The following is a 17,810-nucleotide window of genomic DNA, read 5'->3' on the forward strand; positions in this document are numbered from 1 at the left end:
TGTTTAGTGCGTATGGTCCTTGTGAGAGGAAAATTATTAGTAGCCTTTTAAATGTTTTAATCCTAATTTTAATTGCATTTACTAAAAGCAAAGCTAGTTTAAATATGGCCTTTTGGGCAATAACAGGAAATTGGTAACTTGCTAGACTAAGCAAACTGCTGATGGGAAAAGGACAAATGGAACAGGGAAGTGTGGTAAAATTAGCACTGAGAACGTTATGAATCAGTTGCTAATCCTGGGAGTCATGTCTGTGGTTTGCGGTTTTTGAGGATAAAAAGGATTGCAAAGAGGGGGTCGGGGCCACATGGCTAAACTATCTTGCCGGATAGCTTGCTCATGATGGTCCTCATTGCAATGTGAATCTGTGAGTACCTTGTATGCTATTGGTTGAATCTTACTTGCCTATTGAACTAACATTTAATAAAGCTTTTAGAACTTTGAAGTGACTTATGTTCTGGTGTGTCTGTCTCCCGTGTTTAATGAGGTTTTTTCCCTGACATCCTATAACTTCATTGGTGAAACTGTTAGGTTAAAAGTATGTAAACAAAGCCAAACTACATTATAGCCTGTCCCCAGGAAAAAAAAATCGACAGAGACAGATTGATGTAATTATGTTGCAATTTCTTTATGTAATTAAGTTAACATTATATAATTTTTCGTGTTCCCTAAAGATCAAATTTAATCGAAAGAACAGTTCTGAATTCTGTTATGAGTTTTTGAAAATTAATATATCCTGCATATCAATTTACTAAAAAATGCATTGTTTTAAGAAAACATCAGAGAAAGATTGGCTAAACTATTACTTGGTAACTCTGTAGAGCACAATTCAGGTGAAACTAAAATTTCTGTGGTAGTGTAAGAGCCCTGTCATGTTGGCAAGATATAAAATGACCCCATAGCTCTTAGATAGCAGCAGGGCTAAGAATGTATTTCATCTTTTTCTTTCAGTTTTGAGAGTTAATTTGATCTCTGTGCTGTGATCTCAATAGCAGTAATTGCCAACACAACTCTAATACCAATATTTGGAAAGGTCCCTACATGGCTGAGAGAAAACCTCTATCATTAAGAGTCTGTACTGTAGACTCTTAAGAGCAGCGAGAGCTATACTATCCTTCTAAATGACTATTCATTTTTTTCTGAATAAAAATCTACATAGCAATAGTATCAATTTATGAGAGTAATTTGGGTTAATTTATAGAAATGTATTGAATTGGCTGGAAGAAGTGTGTTTTTATGAATTCTTGTAATAAAATGTATCTGTTACATAGAGTATCAGAATATTTAAAAAGATCCTCTGGATATTTCTGGATATTCACTGAAACACACTTATTTTACTTTATCTTTCTCTGAACTAATGTCCTTTTGTCTTATGACTCACAGTTATTCCAGATAATAAATTGGCATAAAGATTGTCATGGGGTACTGGTGGATAGCATAGTGGAGAGCATTGTTAGTTGTACTAGGGCTCTCTTAATTCCTAACAGCTCAGATAATAGTGGTTACTCCCAAATCATACCACAAGGGAGTATTGTAAGGCCAATTCTGCAATTTTCAGAGACTTTTAACACAGGGGCAGCTTGCCAAACACAAGGAGAAAAGATATGATGATCTATATCACTAAATTCTAAGAGTTTTGTCAGAGACCATGCTGAAAGAATTGTTTAATCATGCAATATTATAAAATCGTATTTGAATTATAAACCAAAGTTAATTCAAGTTGATGTAGTAACACATAAAGTTGCATTAGTGGGATGTGAACTGAGAGTAGTCCTGTGTTTTAATTGCAATGGAAGCTAATGTACAAGGTGGTCTTAATCCAGAGCTGAGAATGTGAAGAATGCAACTGAGGATCCATTTCCCTTGTGTAGGTTTACAACATCAAGCAGCTGTTGGAACCCATATTGATTTCATTAGATACATTTTCTCCCTTTTTATCAGCATTTCCCATGATTTTATTGTATTTGTATGACAATCTATTTCTGCTAATTCATACTATTGGACATAATTATTAATTGCTTTCATAATCAGCTTTTAGAGGCAAGCTATAGACCACAGCTGCAACAAAAACCAGTCAGCCCCAGTTTCATGCTTTCCGTTTATGTTAGGACTCATTGGAAAATATAGGGGACACTGTTCAACACAACTGGAGGGTGGGAAGATTAAGGAAGGATTAGAAAAACTAAAGCAAACGTCAAAACAAAGAAAATAGCTGCATCAATGTGTTAAGCTTATTAACACATTTCTGGGGGTGTCTCATTGTCAAGGGAATGGTTTTCATTGATTTTAAAATGTTAGAAGAAACTACTCAAAATCATCTTACTCTTAATTTACTGAGTTTACTCCTAATTCTATTCTAGTTTTTTTGTTTGTTTGAGTTAGAGGTAAGGTAGTTCTGGTAGCTTCTTATGGAGTTTTCAAAACTAATGGAAAAACATTCTTAATAAACAAATACATCTCAAATCTTGTTGGATCAATAATTTGATGCAGCTACAGGTAGTCCTTGCTTAACTTCAGTAATTGGGACCGGCAACTCTGTTGCTAAGTGATGTGGTCATAAAGTGCGATGTCATGCGACCATGCAGTTGCAGCAGTTTCAGTTGCTGTCGTTAAACGAATCCCACATGTTTGTAAGGCACAATATCACATGATCACCATTTGCGACCTCCTGCCAGCTTCCCCATTGACTTTGCTTGTTGGAAGCTGGCAGTGAAGGTCACAAATTGTGATCATGTGACCACAGGGATGCTGTGACAGCCACAACTACAAGGACTGGTCGTAAGTCCTCTTGTAACTTCGAATGGTCACTGAATGAGTGGTCATTAAATGAGGACTAGCTGTATATTCTTAGTTTTGCTTTGGGCAACCTCTTTGTTCCTAATTTGACCAATTCATTTATTACTGGTTTTGAGTAACAGTTTGTCCTATCTTATAATTTAATAGCTATTTTTGGAATATTGAAACACTTGCCCAACCCAAGTATTAACTTCATATGTCATTATGTTAAGTTTACATAAACGTATTTAAAAACATTTTCTTTTCTATTCTTACTTCTACTTTTTTCCCCCTGACTTTGGGATTCATTTAAATATGACATTGGTCAGTCTTGCTACAACATTAACAAGATACAATTTTATATTATATAATTTTCATCCAAATTATTTTAAAATAAATTTGCTAGGAAGACTGTTTCTACAATTAAAATATAATTCTGCTGATCCCTATCATAACAAGACAGGTATTATCTGATCTCTTTAACACAGAAGATATGAACTACATAATGTGATCAGTGAGGGTTACTGCTACAACAGAGCAAAGAAATATAGAGAACTCTTTCTTGTCCTCTAGTGGTCCTCTGGATTTTCCCCTCATTTTTAATGATTAGTACTCTAAGTATCATTATTACAAGGTTAAGGTCCAGAGTAAAAGTTAGAATATAATTGAAAAAAAGAAGAACGAAGAACTGGGAATTATAAAGATCCATGAAAGACCAGTATATTCTTGATTTAAATAAGGAACAGACATTTTTGTTTTTCAAGTTCAGTATAGGAGATGTGCTCAGCTTTAGCTAGTCCTGACAGATTTCACATTTCATGGATGCTGAGCGAGGCTTGGTTGGAATTGTTAGAAAAGTTACTCATGTACCATGCAATAAATCTTTAGAAGACATACAGAGAAACTGGCATTCCAAGTTCTGGATTATTTCCAGGAAAACAGATGTTGGTTCCATAACAATGTAGATTTATTTGAGCACATAAGTAGCAGAGTGGATTTGCTAAGAGATGCTAGGATTATGAAAAGAAGAAGCAGGATTTGAAGGTTTGCATATTGTAAACCGAGTACTTTCAGGAATTTATTTGCTTGGCTGAGCAATTCTGAGGGAGTGAGAGACCTGGGAGTCGAAGAGATAGTAAAGGTATAGATTCTGTTTTTCTGTTTTTGAAGAATATGGATCCATGCTTTCAGCGGTGGTCAAGTACCACTGAATGGCTGGTGTGCACTTGGTTCCTCTTTCCTGTATCTTAATAAGTAAAAAACAAACAAACACCATGTATGAAGGGTCCCATCGGGCAGGACTCTGCTGAATCCAGCTTTTTTAGTGACAGGTCTCAAATATATGTAATTATATAATGATTAAGTAGCAATATCCCACTTAAAACTATAAACATATTCATATTAATGAACTTCAGCACCAATTTTAAAGTCCAGTTTATAATCCAGTTGCTGTTTCGAACTGCAGTCTGGTTTAAAAGTGTTCTATAGTTTATAGAGGTGCACATCATTTTCTTTTGGTGTGTTTGTGTTCTTCCTAAACATGTTGGGGCTTCAGTTCTTTATCTGAATATTAGATCCTAAGCATGGCAAGCTGATAGACATATTTGGAATTTTAAATGTATATTTTTTTGTGAGGGGGGAGGTATTGTCTCTTCACAACATGGCTATTATAGTAGGCGTGGCCAGCTGTAGAAGACCATTCAACCGCTTCCTACAGCCCCTGAGATGTTCTTCAGCATCCCCTTTTCATGGACAAATACAGCTCTTAGCAGTAGCCACCCACCATTTTTGTTTTCTAAGGAAATACCTGTTGGGCTTCCCTGACGATACTCTAGGCTTCTCATTTATATTTTACTAAAATAATATTTTAAAAGAAGTTTGATTGTGAAGCTTGCCCTGAGCTACACTGATACCTATTGTGTGGGGGATTAAACTAGTAAACTGTTTAAAAAGGTTACATCTGTCTAAATATAGGCTTGATGTAACTATCTGGATTCGCTGTTTCATAAAGGAGATTTTAGCATATTCCTTTATATCTTTGTGGGGAGGTTTGAATTTGTTACTGTTTTTTTATATTCATTTATGCAGAGAAAAAGAATAAAGAAATGCTGATTTAATGTTTTAGATTTGATTTAGCTTTTATCTATGCTGTTCTATAGCTGTAATATGAAGTGGAATATAGAAATCCTGATAGGCTGTTGCCATCTTCTTTTTGACCAAGCAAAAATCATAAAGCATTTTTAATTTGAGTGTTCCAAACTCTTATTCAAGAACTAGACTGTTTTTGATATTAGTTGGGAATGTTTGCAGCTGGGGGTGAAACTGTTCTACCTCAAGTGACTGAAAAAATGCTAGACTTGTTTTTTAAAGCCCAAGGGGAAAACTAGCTACTCAAGAAAAGAAACATTCTTACCTTTTTCTTAAAAAAAAAAAAAAAAAAAGATTCTGCCTGGTTGTGAACTAGCCGTCTTCTCTACATTAAGCAAAAATCTTTACCACTGTGCTATTTCAACAGTGCAGCTTTAAGGAAATATAGAATCTATTAAAATGGAATAGGGTGCAAAGAAGTGTTTTTTTCAAGCTGGAATAATAATAATAATAATAATAATAATAATAATAATAAGCGGAGGAGGAGGAGGAGGAGGAGGAGGAGGAGGAGGAGGAGGAGGAATGTATTAAACTTGTATGCTGTCCATCTCTTGACTCTGGGTGGCTCACAACAAAGAAATTACATTAAAATCAATAGAACATAAAAGATAAAGATAAAAAATGGCAAGCACAATGAAGTGAGGGGTCTCATTCTCCCTTCCTTGTCAAAGGCCTGGGTAAAGAGCTAAGTCTTCATAGCTCTTCTAAACAACAGCAGAGTGGGGGCCATCTGGATCTCTGGGGAAATCTTATTCCAGAGGGCAGGCACTGCTACTGAAAAGGTATGCTTTTGAGGTCCTGAGAGATGACATTGTTCATGGTTCTGGGTTCCCAGAGCCTGCCAACCCCACAGAATAGAATTGGCTGGACAGATATTATGGGAGACATGTGGTCCCTCAAGTAACAAGGCCATGTAGACTTCTATAGATAACAACAAGCACCTAAAATCACACCTGGAGGCAAACTGTCAAGTGGTGTAGTTTGCAAAGCAGAGGTGTTACCTGGGCATACTTAGGCATGCCCATTACTGCTCATTCCACTGCATTCTGGATCAGTTGAAGCTTCCAGTCTTCAAGGACAGCCCCATATAGAGTGCTTTGCAATAGCCAGCTGTAAGTGACTAGGGCATGAATGACTGTCTGAAGGACCCCCCGATCTACGAAAGGGCACAAGCAGCACACCAGATGGAGTTGTGCAATGGCCTTCCAGGCCACAGCTGACATCTGCTCATGAAACAAGAGCTGCGAGTCCAGGAAGAATCCCAGATTGCATTCCAACCTGGAAGGGAGAAGTGCTACTCCATCCAAGGTCAAAGATGGAATATCCCCAGATCTAGGTGGCCTAAACACCCACAAGCACTTAGTCTTGGTAGGACTGAGTTGGAGATGGTTCTTCCCCTATATGACATAGGATGGATGGATGGATAGATAGATAGATAGATAGATAGATAGATAGATAGATAGATAGCATTTTATTTTTTTATATATATGATTGCAATTTAATTTTGTGTGGGTGTGTGGGTGTGTGTACACGCACATGCACATACACACAAATACATATGGAGAGAGAGAGAAGTAAATATGTCCAGGAAGACCTGCCCACAAGGAGGAAAGGAATTGGTGGTCACTTTACTGAAAGAGAAGGGGAATTGTGCAATGGGAGGATATGGTAGCTTGTAGTCTGGACTGTTTATCTTACAAGGTGTTGTCAAAGTATTTCAGTCCAGACAGGATTTTCTGAAGCCAAATAAGAGTCAAGCTGACATGACTACAGGATAGAAGCAGCTGAAATGGTAAGTGTGGATATGCCAGTAATTCAAGACATGGATAATGTGTTCTTTCTTTTAAGGTTCTTAATACAGACATCATGCATTTCTTTCATAACACCATTCTCCGACATTTTGTCTAATTCAGCATCCTTAGTTTCTACCATGACGTATAATGTATCTCAGGTTCTGTATAACAGTTACAATTCAGTAATTTGTCCAAGTTCTTTAAACAAGCTATACCTTTTCTCCAGCAGATCCAGTTGACTCTGAACTTGAACAACAGCACTTGTAATAAGGTTCAGAATCTCCTTCCTGAATAATATAAAGTCAAAGGTAGTTTTGGGAGTTTTTTTGGCCAAGTAATGGCTCTAGATCTCCTTCGATAACATATACAAAATAATCAACCACATTATTGTTCCAAGCAAATTTTGTTGTGTTCCAAGCAAATTGTAATGGAAATACATGAGTGGGTGGGACTTATAATAGGCAATTTTGTTGTGGTTGTTGGCAACAACTTTAACTCCTTGCTTGAAAATACTGCGTAATAAAGTTTGCTGCAAATAAAGTTCTGTGCACTATCAATCATCATCTCTAGTGGCTTCCCATGAATATTCACAAATTATTTTTCTTCAGAATTTACAAAACAAGCTCTTTTTCCTCATCATTATTTTCTGTTGTCCTAACAGCTCTTACAGACTATTTCCTTGCATGTGGTTCTTTTATATCTTGGTTATGCAATTCATTCTTGGCTTTCTTGTAACAAATTCATGCTAAGTATCCTTTTTTTTTTTTTGCAATATAATGTTCATTGCACTAATGGTGTAATAATCCACAGTGATAACAAGGAATTTCTGTCTTTGACCAACCTGAATCTTGAAACACTGTGCCCCCAGACACCTTTTGACAGTATTTTGCTGGCTTTTTCAACAAGTTTTGCTGATGAACCTGATTTATGGTGATATCTATAGCAATAGGCAATTTTCTTCTTTGGGATTTTTGTATAATCTGGCCATGGTAACTGCTTAATCCAATGTCAAATCTTCCTGCTGCAAGTATTTATCATGCAATATTTTGTTAATGCGTGCTCCCAACATTTGATCTCAAATCATTTCTGCTTCTAAGTTTCCATACTCAACATGATTTAGCTGATTCCATAAGTGTAATAATATATGCATACAGTATATAGATTCATTAGGTGCTTGTATACTATCTCCAGATTTAAACCATTCCATCACAGCATCTCTACATGGATGAAATAATTATTCAAAGCAGTTTTAGATTGTGAAAAGGTACCCTTTTCTCCTGATAAACTTGAAAAATTAAATGACACATTCTTGGCTTAAATAAAGACAGTAAGATGTAAATATGCGTTAATATACTTCAAACACATTCACAACTGACATGTGAAACACTTTTTTCCTTGCTAATGTGTCTATTCTGAACTTGTTAATATGGTTGTCACAGTATGCAATGTGGAAAATAATTTATTTTAATCCAGATAAAAGCCTCTATTTATCTGAGTGATTAATTTGAATGATCTGACAAATTCATAGTGTCTTAATGGTTAAGCAAGAACACCAATGTAATTTCTGGATATGAAACATCTGACCTTCCTGACTAGCTGACCTTTCCTATGATAATTGGAGGGATGGAGGGAGAGACCTTAATTTTGATCAGTGTGACCCCTTTCAAGAGACCCACATCATGAGAGGAGGTCACCCGCAAAAAGGCAAGATCCTCCACATTGGCCACCTGATTGATCATCCATCTCCCCCTCCATAGCAAGGGCTAACAAAATACTCAGCAAAGGTTTCTTCTGGCAAGTCCAGATGAACTCTATCTTGAATGCAATAAATTGTAGTGTTCTGTTTGCATAAGAGGTCCCATCCCAGAAAGTTTAAAAGAGTATGACTATTAAGGAGAAAAACATGTTCAGCAGTAAGTAGACCCTCAGAAAGAGAATAAGGAGCAGGACTTTTCCCCACCCCACCCATGTAGATAGAAATCTCATAGGTGGGGAGATTGGGGAAAGAAGAAATTTGCAAAATAGAATAGGTTGTACCAATGTCTATTAACAAAGGAACATTTTGGCCAGACACAGAGATAGAAACAGAAAGACAAGAGTCATCTACAGGAAGAAGTACACATTAATTACCAGCTGAAACAGAGCCCACCTATCCTAACAGAACATTTGTGAATTATAATTATCTTCAATTTCAGCAGATGACTGTTGTGAATGCCTTGGTGTTGCATGGATCTTGCAGATTTCTCAGCAGCATTATGGGCAGGAGTGCTGATGGAACATTTCAGTCAGGGGCAATTATTATTCTACCACACCTTTTGTTGGGCATAATGAATTAGAAACACTCCTTTGGAGAGCATCAGATGATATGGGGGAGTTTGATGATGCAGATACCTGGGAGTCACATTCTCTGTGAAAGCTGTGATGTTGAGTTGGTGGATACAGCTGTTAGATTTGTAGAGCCAGCACGTGGTTACGATCTGAGTGGAGCTTCTGGACAGTTGCTTCTTTCCCAGACTGAAGTGTGTCCCATATTAGAGTGCTAGCATCCACTGAAGTATCTAGGTCATGTCTTCTCCAATCTAAGATTGCACTGGTAAGCTTTTTACTGATTTTAGGTAAAAGTGCCCTGAAAATGGTCCCCATAGCTAATGAGCAAGTAGCAAGGGCATTTGGATCCATTCCAGAATAGGGATGGAGTACAAGAACAAGTAATGTAATCTTCAGGATGCTCCTCAGATCTGTTTTACTATGTTTTCAATCTTAGTCATGTTGGGCGGAAACCATGGCAGTATTAGATTGTAGGAGGTGATCCCGGCATTTTCTGAGACAGGTTCCTGGAGAGGTCATGCATTCTAGTGGTTGTCAACTCAGGTTTCAGCTAAAAGAGTTTGTTTTTGGTCCAAGTGAGCAGATCAGAAAGTAGCATTTTAATGCCACCCCAAATGGCAAATGGCTGAAATAATTTCTGACAAAACTCACTAGGCTTTCTTTTAATTTAGGAAAAGTTGTGCTCAAATTTATTATATCCTCTGGAATCTTGGTAACATGGACCACAGTAGAAGGCTCTCCTTGAATGTTCGGGTAGGCATGCAAGGGGGCAACAATAATGAAAGCATCAAGAAGGGTAGTTAGGAAAAGTCCTGGAAAGTTTTGTGGAATGAAAGCAAATTGAACCACTTTAGATCTAGACTGTAATCTTAATCTTCTGTAAATAGTCATGCCTTACTATATACTAGGTGGCTTACTCCCATTTACTTCCCTGTATGGATTTAGGGAAGGAAGTAAGGCCCATTGTAAGTCCAAAATAGTTAGGTAATCTGGAAGTGGCCCAAGAAGGCTGGCAGGAGTATCGAGTAGGGTCATCTGCTGGAGGTGTGTTGGCATACAGGGGGAACTGGCTGAAGCTGCCTCCCTCATCAGGAGCCATGGTGTACAGGAGGGGGCTGTTGTTGCTGAAACTGTAAGTGGTGGGATTGCATTGTAGAGTCTATGCAAGAATGGCTGGGGTACCCAACCCTCTAATGAACTTCTGATGCAGCGGGTTGAATTTTTGAAACAGAGTCCATTTGGGACATGAAAATCCGTTGGAAATACAGAAGCTCATTCAGGAGTGGAACAAGCACTCACTGACTCAGAAGAAACCTGGCTATGGCCAGTCCTCAAAGAAAGACCTGGGAGGGCCCCCATGGCCCCCATAAGCAATCGGGGTTTTCTCCATTGCACATCTAGAGGCAACACTTCCCACGAGCAAGATAGACAGGACAACACAGGGGGGAGTAAACCAAAGAGATATTCCTGTGAGTGCTAGTGATTGCCAGGTGACACAAAAGAAAGTGAAGACACAATCCTGACAACCCTTATCTCTACAGATGATGGCTGATTCTTGCTACAGAAGAGCTGCCATCACTTCAGGGTTTCCCTCTATCCCATTGCTGATACCAAATTGTAGCATAAATTTCCTTTTAGAATTTGTTTCAGAGACCAGACCACCACCTGTAGCAAGCATCCTGTTTATTACAGTACCAGGCAGCAGAAGCAAACTTACAAAGGGGTAGGAATGCAACCCTGCATATAGATTTAGGCAAATTCCAATAAACATAAGAACTACAGCAGAACTATTGATTGGATAGAGCAACATAAGATGATTGTATATGCATGTCGATAGTGAGGTAATGAGGGCTGACTTGCAAAGACAGTAGCTCATTGAGTTAGACAAAGACTGTGTTCTCTGAATAAAATTACCATTAATGTATTACTGTCTTCTAGGTGTTATCTCCCAGCAGCCTTGCTTCCCAGTGCAGTTTCCATCTCTTACTGCCCTAATCAACATTTTTCATGTCTAAATATTTTATGGTTGAGGTAACAATTTATTTCCCCTGGGAAAGTGGATTTGAGGAGTGGGTAATTTATTTGTCTTACCTAATGCCATTTTCTTTCTACTTCATGGTTTTCAATAAATGTCCTTGGAATTCTTATATTTGTACAGAAACAGCTTCAAGAAAAGTCTCTATTATTTGGTAAATTCTATTATGAAAAAGGTACATTTGAGATTGTATATACAACTTAATTATTAAAAACTAATATTTGTTATAATGCACAGTTGAATAGATTATTTTCAGGAAATATAGGCATTTTAAAATGGAAATAAATAGCTGTTAATGGAAGTTAATGGAAGCTACTAACGCCAGCAAAGGAAATGTATAGGCTCAGAGTAGGAGTGAATTTGCATAGCTTCAGTTAGTGTAACAACCCCAGATCCATTCTGGCAGAAGTGGCCTGTGTTATGTGAGCTTGGGCTACATTACAACACACTCCAGGGGCACTTCTGCACAACCATCAATGTTCTAGCCCCTAAACTTTTTCAGTTGCACTGTAGTGTCCTATGAGAGTCTCACTTTGTGGCTGCCAAGGATCTACCTGAATTGGTCAGTTTTCCTTATTCTGCTAGTTGGTTAATTGTAGAATGGAAAAGTCAGTGTTCCTCAAATGCTTTGTAATGAGAAATGACCCAAATGGCCACTAGGAAGTGGGAGGCTGGACAAGTCAGGAGTTCCCACCAATGGGTAGCTTCCACTATTAGCTCCAAAACGAACATATTTTCTGAATTACATCTAAAGTACTAGCTGAGTTGATTGGTTTGGCTTGTAGAAGAAGCCCCTTTGCACTGTGGGGATGAAGCAGCACTTCTGGATGCAAAGCAAACACTGTACTGGAAGGAACCTGGGTTTGAAGGGTGTCTGTTGTTTTTCACTACAGCTCCTTCTGAGCATGGTTTGATAACAGGGCCTCTTTATTCACAGCATGTGACTTTGTGCCATTTAATCTGTTTTGTGTTTCTGGGACCAATTCAGAGTAGTAGTTGGTCTGAATGCAGTTTGGGGCCATGCCGGCAGAGGGGCTGCCTGCTCCTTCATGGCTTTTCTGCCATTTCAGGAACTTCTGTGATATGTCATGTCACTATCAAAGGTGAACTTGTTGAATACATGGGACAGTGATGACCCCTTTGAAGATTCTTTAGTGATCTATTTGTTACTGTATTGCCTTGTCTTAAACTTAGTTTTCAGAAAGATTTAAAATTATTTGTTTATATACATGTTTTCTATGTTGTGTTGCTTATGATGGATGTGTTGTTTCTTGTAAGGTGGGCATTTTAAATGATTACTATTTTATTATGTTTACTGAGTATTTTGGGGGAGTGAGGAGCTGAAGAACAATATATAATGCTTATATAAATATCTAAACAGTGGTAAAATAATAAATCTGTTTCAGGAATGTGATATAAGGAATGTTCTTATAAAATATCATTAATAATAACTAGTTTGGGCTAAGTATAAAATTAGATTTAAAAGTAGAACACAGATTTTGATAGACATTTTCTTTGTAACATGCTATATATGATTTAAAGAAATTTCAGAGATTACACAGAAGAGCAGGCTGCTGCTGTTTACATCAGGATAATTAAAAAATAACTGAATAGTATAAAATTCACTGCTTGCTGAGTATTTTCCTTCAGCTATGGTATTAGTTGTGGGAATCCTTAAATATCAAATTGCACATTTAACATCAAATTACATTTAATGATTTTGTTTGTTTGTTTTCCCCAGTGTGACAATGCAAAGGGTCTTAAAGCCTTCTATGATGCAATAAAATATGGACCTACACATCTAATGGTTTTTGGTGGCGTATGTACAACTGTAACATCCATCATTGCTGAATCCTTAATAGGATGGAATTTGGTCCAGGTAAGTAACACTCAATTATATATAGAAATATCTCCCATGCTTTAAAGTGTTTAGAACATTAGATACATAATTCTAAAGAGGATTACTAACTTGCATGAACTACTTCAAATTCTGCAAACAAAATGTGTGTAGAGTCCAATGAATCAGGGGATAGAGAGGAAATTATTTTTTCCTCTGCATTTCCCATGAACTGTCATTATCTGAGAGTGGTATAGAAGATTTCAGTTGCAGGTTTTGTGAGGATGTGAGATGCTGAAGGATGTAGAGATGCATTATGTAACTGTATAACTGTTCAGATTCAACTTGTTGCAAAGCCAGATTCAAAATGGGATCTTGAGGTAAAACTAGTTAGATACAGCAATTCATGAACCACATTCTGAGACCATCCACATTGCAATGTTATGTGGGAATGACCTTGGGAGACTGGGCCCGGAGACACTGCCAAGGGAACAGTCAGATAAGAGACAGCATAATCCACAGCTGGATAGTGGGCAGGGCAAGAGGCTCAGAAGACACCCTCCCTAATTGCTTGGGGGGTAAAGGAAATGGGGAGAATTGCACTTTCAGACTTGCAAGATTCTGTTAATGTAGCCTTACAGTATAAAGTAGAATTAGCTCATCTGTTCATGTTTCCTGTCTGGTCTATTGGTATAGCTGACAAACTTATACAGGAACAAATTACTTCTGAATTATTAATTTTATATTAGTATAAAAATGGTTTGGCAGGGATTGCTATAGGCATGATCAAAAGCATTATTAATTAACTGCTTAATTAGAAGATAGGAGATTCTGAAGCTGAGAGATAAGTGCAGTCTGCCACTGAATGCATTGCAAGGGATTTTGTTTTTGTATTTGCAACAATTAAAGTACAGCTAGTTGTATTATACAGTAATTCTGAATAATAAAATATGATTTTAGAATAAAAGGGGCTTAGACAAATAGCTATTCTTTAGACAAGTAAATGTGCAAAGGAATACTCCTGACTCCTTCTGAGCTCTGGTTTCAGGAAGGGCCAGATTTGTGAACCAAATGCCATGTTGTGTAACAGTTATTGATTTTATTCTTTTTTTTTTTTTAAACGGGTCAGTTTTGATTTTGTGGTAAATAGGGATGAGTTAAAAACTTCTGTGTCTGGGCTATTCTCAGGTACATCACAGGATATCTTTATGAAATTAATTACAAGTCAGCAGAGAATATTAACAAGGTTTCATTTGGCAATCAATTTCATTCTTTTTGTTATGTGTAAACTTTATATAATCACCTTGGAATCAGCTTTAATATATTACTGTATGATTTTAACACATAACCTTATCTACAACTGAGTTCTGAACAATCATTTCATTGTACCAGCAAAAACAACTTGATGGCACATAATCAATCACAAATCAATCAAAGCCCAAGTATGTAAAGCATTAGAAGAAGGCTTTAGGCTGGTAGTCATAGCAGCTGACAGAACTATGATAGTCACCTGGAAAATTCATGCTGTGTGTAGTTTTCTTGGCAAATTCCTACATGAATCAGTAAAGCACTGTAGTAAGTGTCATTCCTAGAACTTCATTCATTAATTCATTCTAGGAAGTTGGACCCAACGGTATTTATTTGCAGGTAAAGCATACATCTAATGGCGCTGTAAATCTGCAACCTTCAATATAATCTAGTGAAAGTAGTGTGTATCAAAGATGACCTCCTGTCTTAAATCCTATTAGTATACCCATTTTATAAGAACAAATTAATGGTAGATCTCTGTTCTAGGTTAGGATTTATACTGTCAAATAGAAGTGTACAAACCATTTCAAAATGTTTTGATCTCAACACAATGTTCCTTTTTTAGTTCGAACCAACTGTATCAAATTTGAAATGGGTTGTATCACCACCAGAAGCATTCTAATGCTGTTCTGCCTGCATCAGAAATATTCTAAGCTTGAAAGGAGAAAATCTTGTGGTTTGGTGTTCTAGAGAGGCTGGTATGCTCCATTTCAAATTCAAAACAGATATTTTGAATCCAAAATGAGCATTTCAGCTTAAAACATTTTGAACTTGACATGCTTTTCTCACATCTGATGTTAACCTATCTTATGAAAGAATGCAGAGGAGATTTGAGTTAAGACTTGCTTAAGTCTCGGTGATTAGGACCTGGCTAACAGAAGGGTGGCTTTTCAAGATATGCAGGAAGAGAGGTCCTCTTGAAGATGATCCTTTTAGAGCTATTTCTCTTACATTCAGGAGGGGGCTTTTTCCTGCATGACTTAATAGAATACATTCGCTTAGGTTTTAATCTGTCCCCCCTTTCTCCACTGCCTCTTCAGCCAAGGTTTCTGAATTGTTTTATGATCGTTCAATTATTTATTAATTTTTAAATTATTTCTCCTTGTTTTATTTTATTTTGTGTTTTTAAAAAATATTATTACCATCCTAGTTGGATGGAAAGGCAGGATATAAATAAAATAAATGTGATTGATGCCACATCAGTGAATATTTATTAAATGTGTTAGATATATAGCCATAACAATGCAGTTTTAATTGTGTATTTCCACAATTTATTTGATGAGCTGCTGCAGGATAAATCTTACATATTTGCTGGCTATTGTCAACAATAGATGCCATGGTGATACATAATCTTTTTTGACATAAGACTTTACTGGAAAAAATATTGATTAACAATAAAAGTTTTAAAAAGAGGAGACAGAAGGTTAGAAAGCTATTGATAACATGTTACTGGAAGAAATTATGGAGAATTCAGTTTCAGCTTTGAATTCTCTTATTTGGCGCCCTTTTCTCCTTCTTTACTGGGAAAAGCTATAACAACAAGGCGGCCATGGGGAGGGATGAGTATAATTCAGGCCAGCACCAGAGGAGGAGTTAGGTTCTTTCCTGAAGATTACCTCCATTTTAAAGAAAGGAGCTAGTCTCTTTTGCTTAATGAATATGCAAGACAACATATGCAGACAATATTTTATTCAACTGTTCTCAGGAAATGTACCTGCTCTTGACTTCAAACCAGCGGGGTGAGTGATTACCTGATGGGTTTCTGGAAGTGATTTTAAGCTTAGCAAAACAGAGTTCCATTTTTAAATTATTTAATAAGTTAAAGAAGTACAGTTATATTACATAATTTGCATGCTGTTTTTATTGGATGAAGCTTAAAATGTAGCTAGTATGAATGGAAACAAATCTGACTGATTAATGTTGGTGTAAGTGGCACTATTAAGGGGACAAAAAAATTACAACAAGCTCTTACTGAACAGACTCTGCAAAATCTCATTCAGTAAAATGAGAAAATTTTATATAAGACCTGAATTATTTAAAAATATGGAATAGGTAAGCAAAAATATGTATGTGTTCATGGAGCCTTTTTAAAAAAATCAGTGGCAACTATACTATGGCATATGCTCTTCTTCAAGAACATTGAGATTATTAGCTTCCCAATGATTGAGGAACTATGTGTATTTTCTTCCATTTATGAACTTCAGGCTGAGGGGAGAATCATCACTGTCGTCTCCCTGCTTCTTCTGTCCTTCTGCAAATGGAAAAAGCTTTTCTTTTGTAGAAGTGCATTTGAATCCAATATTTTCTTTCATTATTATTTTATTGGACTGTAGTACATTTATCCTGCACTGAGTTATATGGTATTGTCTGGTAAGCACACTTTTTTTTTTAAGAAAAGAAATTCTGTATTTCTTGTTTAATAATATTGAATAAAAGGCACATGGTTCTAGAGGTTCTTCAATATATCACCTGTAAATGTGTGTGCTTGTGATATAGATATAGCTATATAGGTATAGCTGCATATAAAACTAAAAATGGAACATAGGTAAGCAAGGTAGGTAATAGCCAAGACCAAATCAAGGTGAAATTTGGAATAGTGTGCTTATAATGTAACAGAGGGAAAATACCTGGCACCCTCCCCCACCAGCCAAAGATAGCATGGCCAATGACAAGGGACTATGGGAATTATTAACCAAAATATCTGGGGAGTACCACGTAGCTTATTCTTGGCATTAAAGGATCTTTAATTTGAAAGATACCTTTGGAGCAATTACATATACCTTTTAAAGAGAAGATTTTTTTTTTCCCCCAGATGGTTGCCTTATTTTCAGTACGGCATTGGAACTAAATCTGGGAAATCCTTCAGATTCCCGTTCATCCATGAGGTTGACAGTAACTTTTCACTAGTGGTTATCAGTTAATCTAATCCACTTCATAGGGTTATTATAAGAATAAAATCGTAGGGGTATTTCTATGTATATTTTCTTGACCTCTTAGAAATAAATCAACAATCTGTTATATAAAATAAACACTCCAAACCTAAGATCTAATTAATAAAAATGCACAAATTAAAAATATTGCAGAAAATATAAAACGCATAAAAACAATAAATTCTGTGACATTAGTACCAAATTGACTGAAAGTCCTTATTTCTTCATTAAAAAGAAGCAGTTCATGAGTTCATAAAGAAAATATATAAATTATCCACTGTTGCAAGTCAGAGGTGAATTTGACTTTTCAAAGTTGTATCACAATTGTTATAGTTGTATCTTAGGTTCAGTGTCCATAACAGATTCCATAGACCAGTGTTTCTCAACCTTGGGAACTTTAAGATGTGTGGACTTCAACTCCCAGAATTCCCCAGCCAGCCATGCTGGCTGGGGAATTCTGGGAGTTGAAGTCCACACATCTTAAAGTTCCCAAGGTTGAGAAACACTGCCATAGACAGTTGCTTAAAAGAACATTTGCATCTTTGAGAAAGAACATTGTAATAGGATGACTTCAACAATTCTTTATCTTCATACCTGTTAAAAATTGTAAGCTTACTCACAGTTTATTAAAAGATTGAATAACACTTTGATTTTCAGCC

The 17,810-nt window shown here is 36.7% G+C and overlaps 1 protein-coding gene across 1 annotated transcript in view; it reads left to right on the top strand.

Moving 5' to 3' along the window:
* The first annotated feature begins 241 nt into the window (after window positions 1-241).
* The window catches only part of GABBR2 (gamma-aminobutyric acid type B receptor subunit 2), a 312,210-nt gene continuing 294,641 nt past the window's right edge, over window positions 242-17,810 (top strand). Inside the window, exons 1-2 of the mRNA XM_088131472.1 lie at window positions 242-364; window positions 12,818-12,955. Coding sequence (XP_087987598.1) covers window positions 12,881-12,955 — 75 coding nt within the window. The 5' untranslated portion in view covers window positions 242-364; window positions 12,818-12,880. The remainder of the gene's footprint in view (window positions 365-12,817; window positions 12,956-17,810) is intronic.

The sequence above is a fragment of the Python bivittatus genome, unplaced genomic scaffold (genome assembly GCF_059951505.1).
Source record: "Python bivittatus isolate LINGU-HERP-01145 unplaced genomic scaffold, Pbiv_v1 ctg000960_np1212, whole genome shotgun sequence".
Classification (NCBI taxonomy): Eukaryota; Metazoa; Chordata; class Lepidosauria; order Squamata; family Pythonidae; genus Python; species Python bivittatus.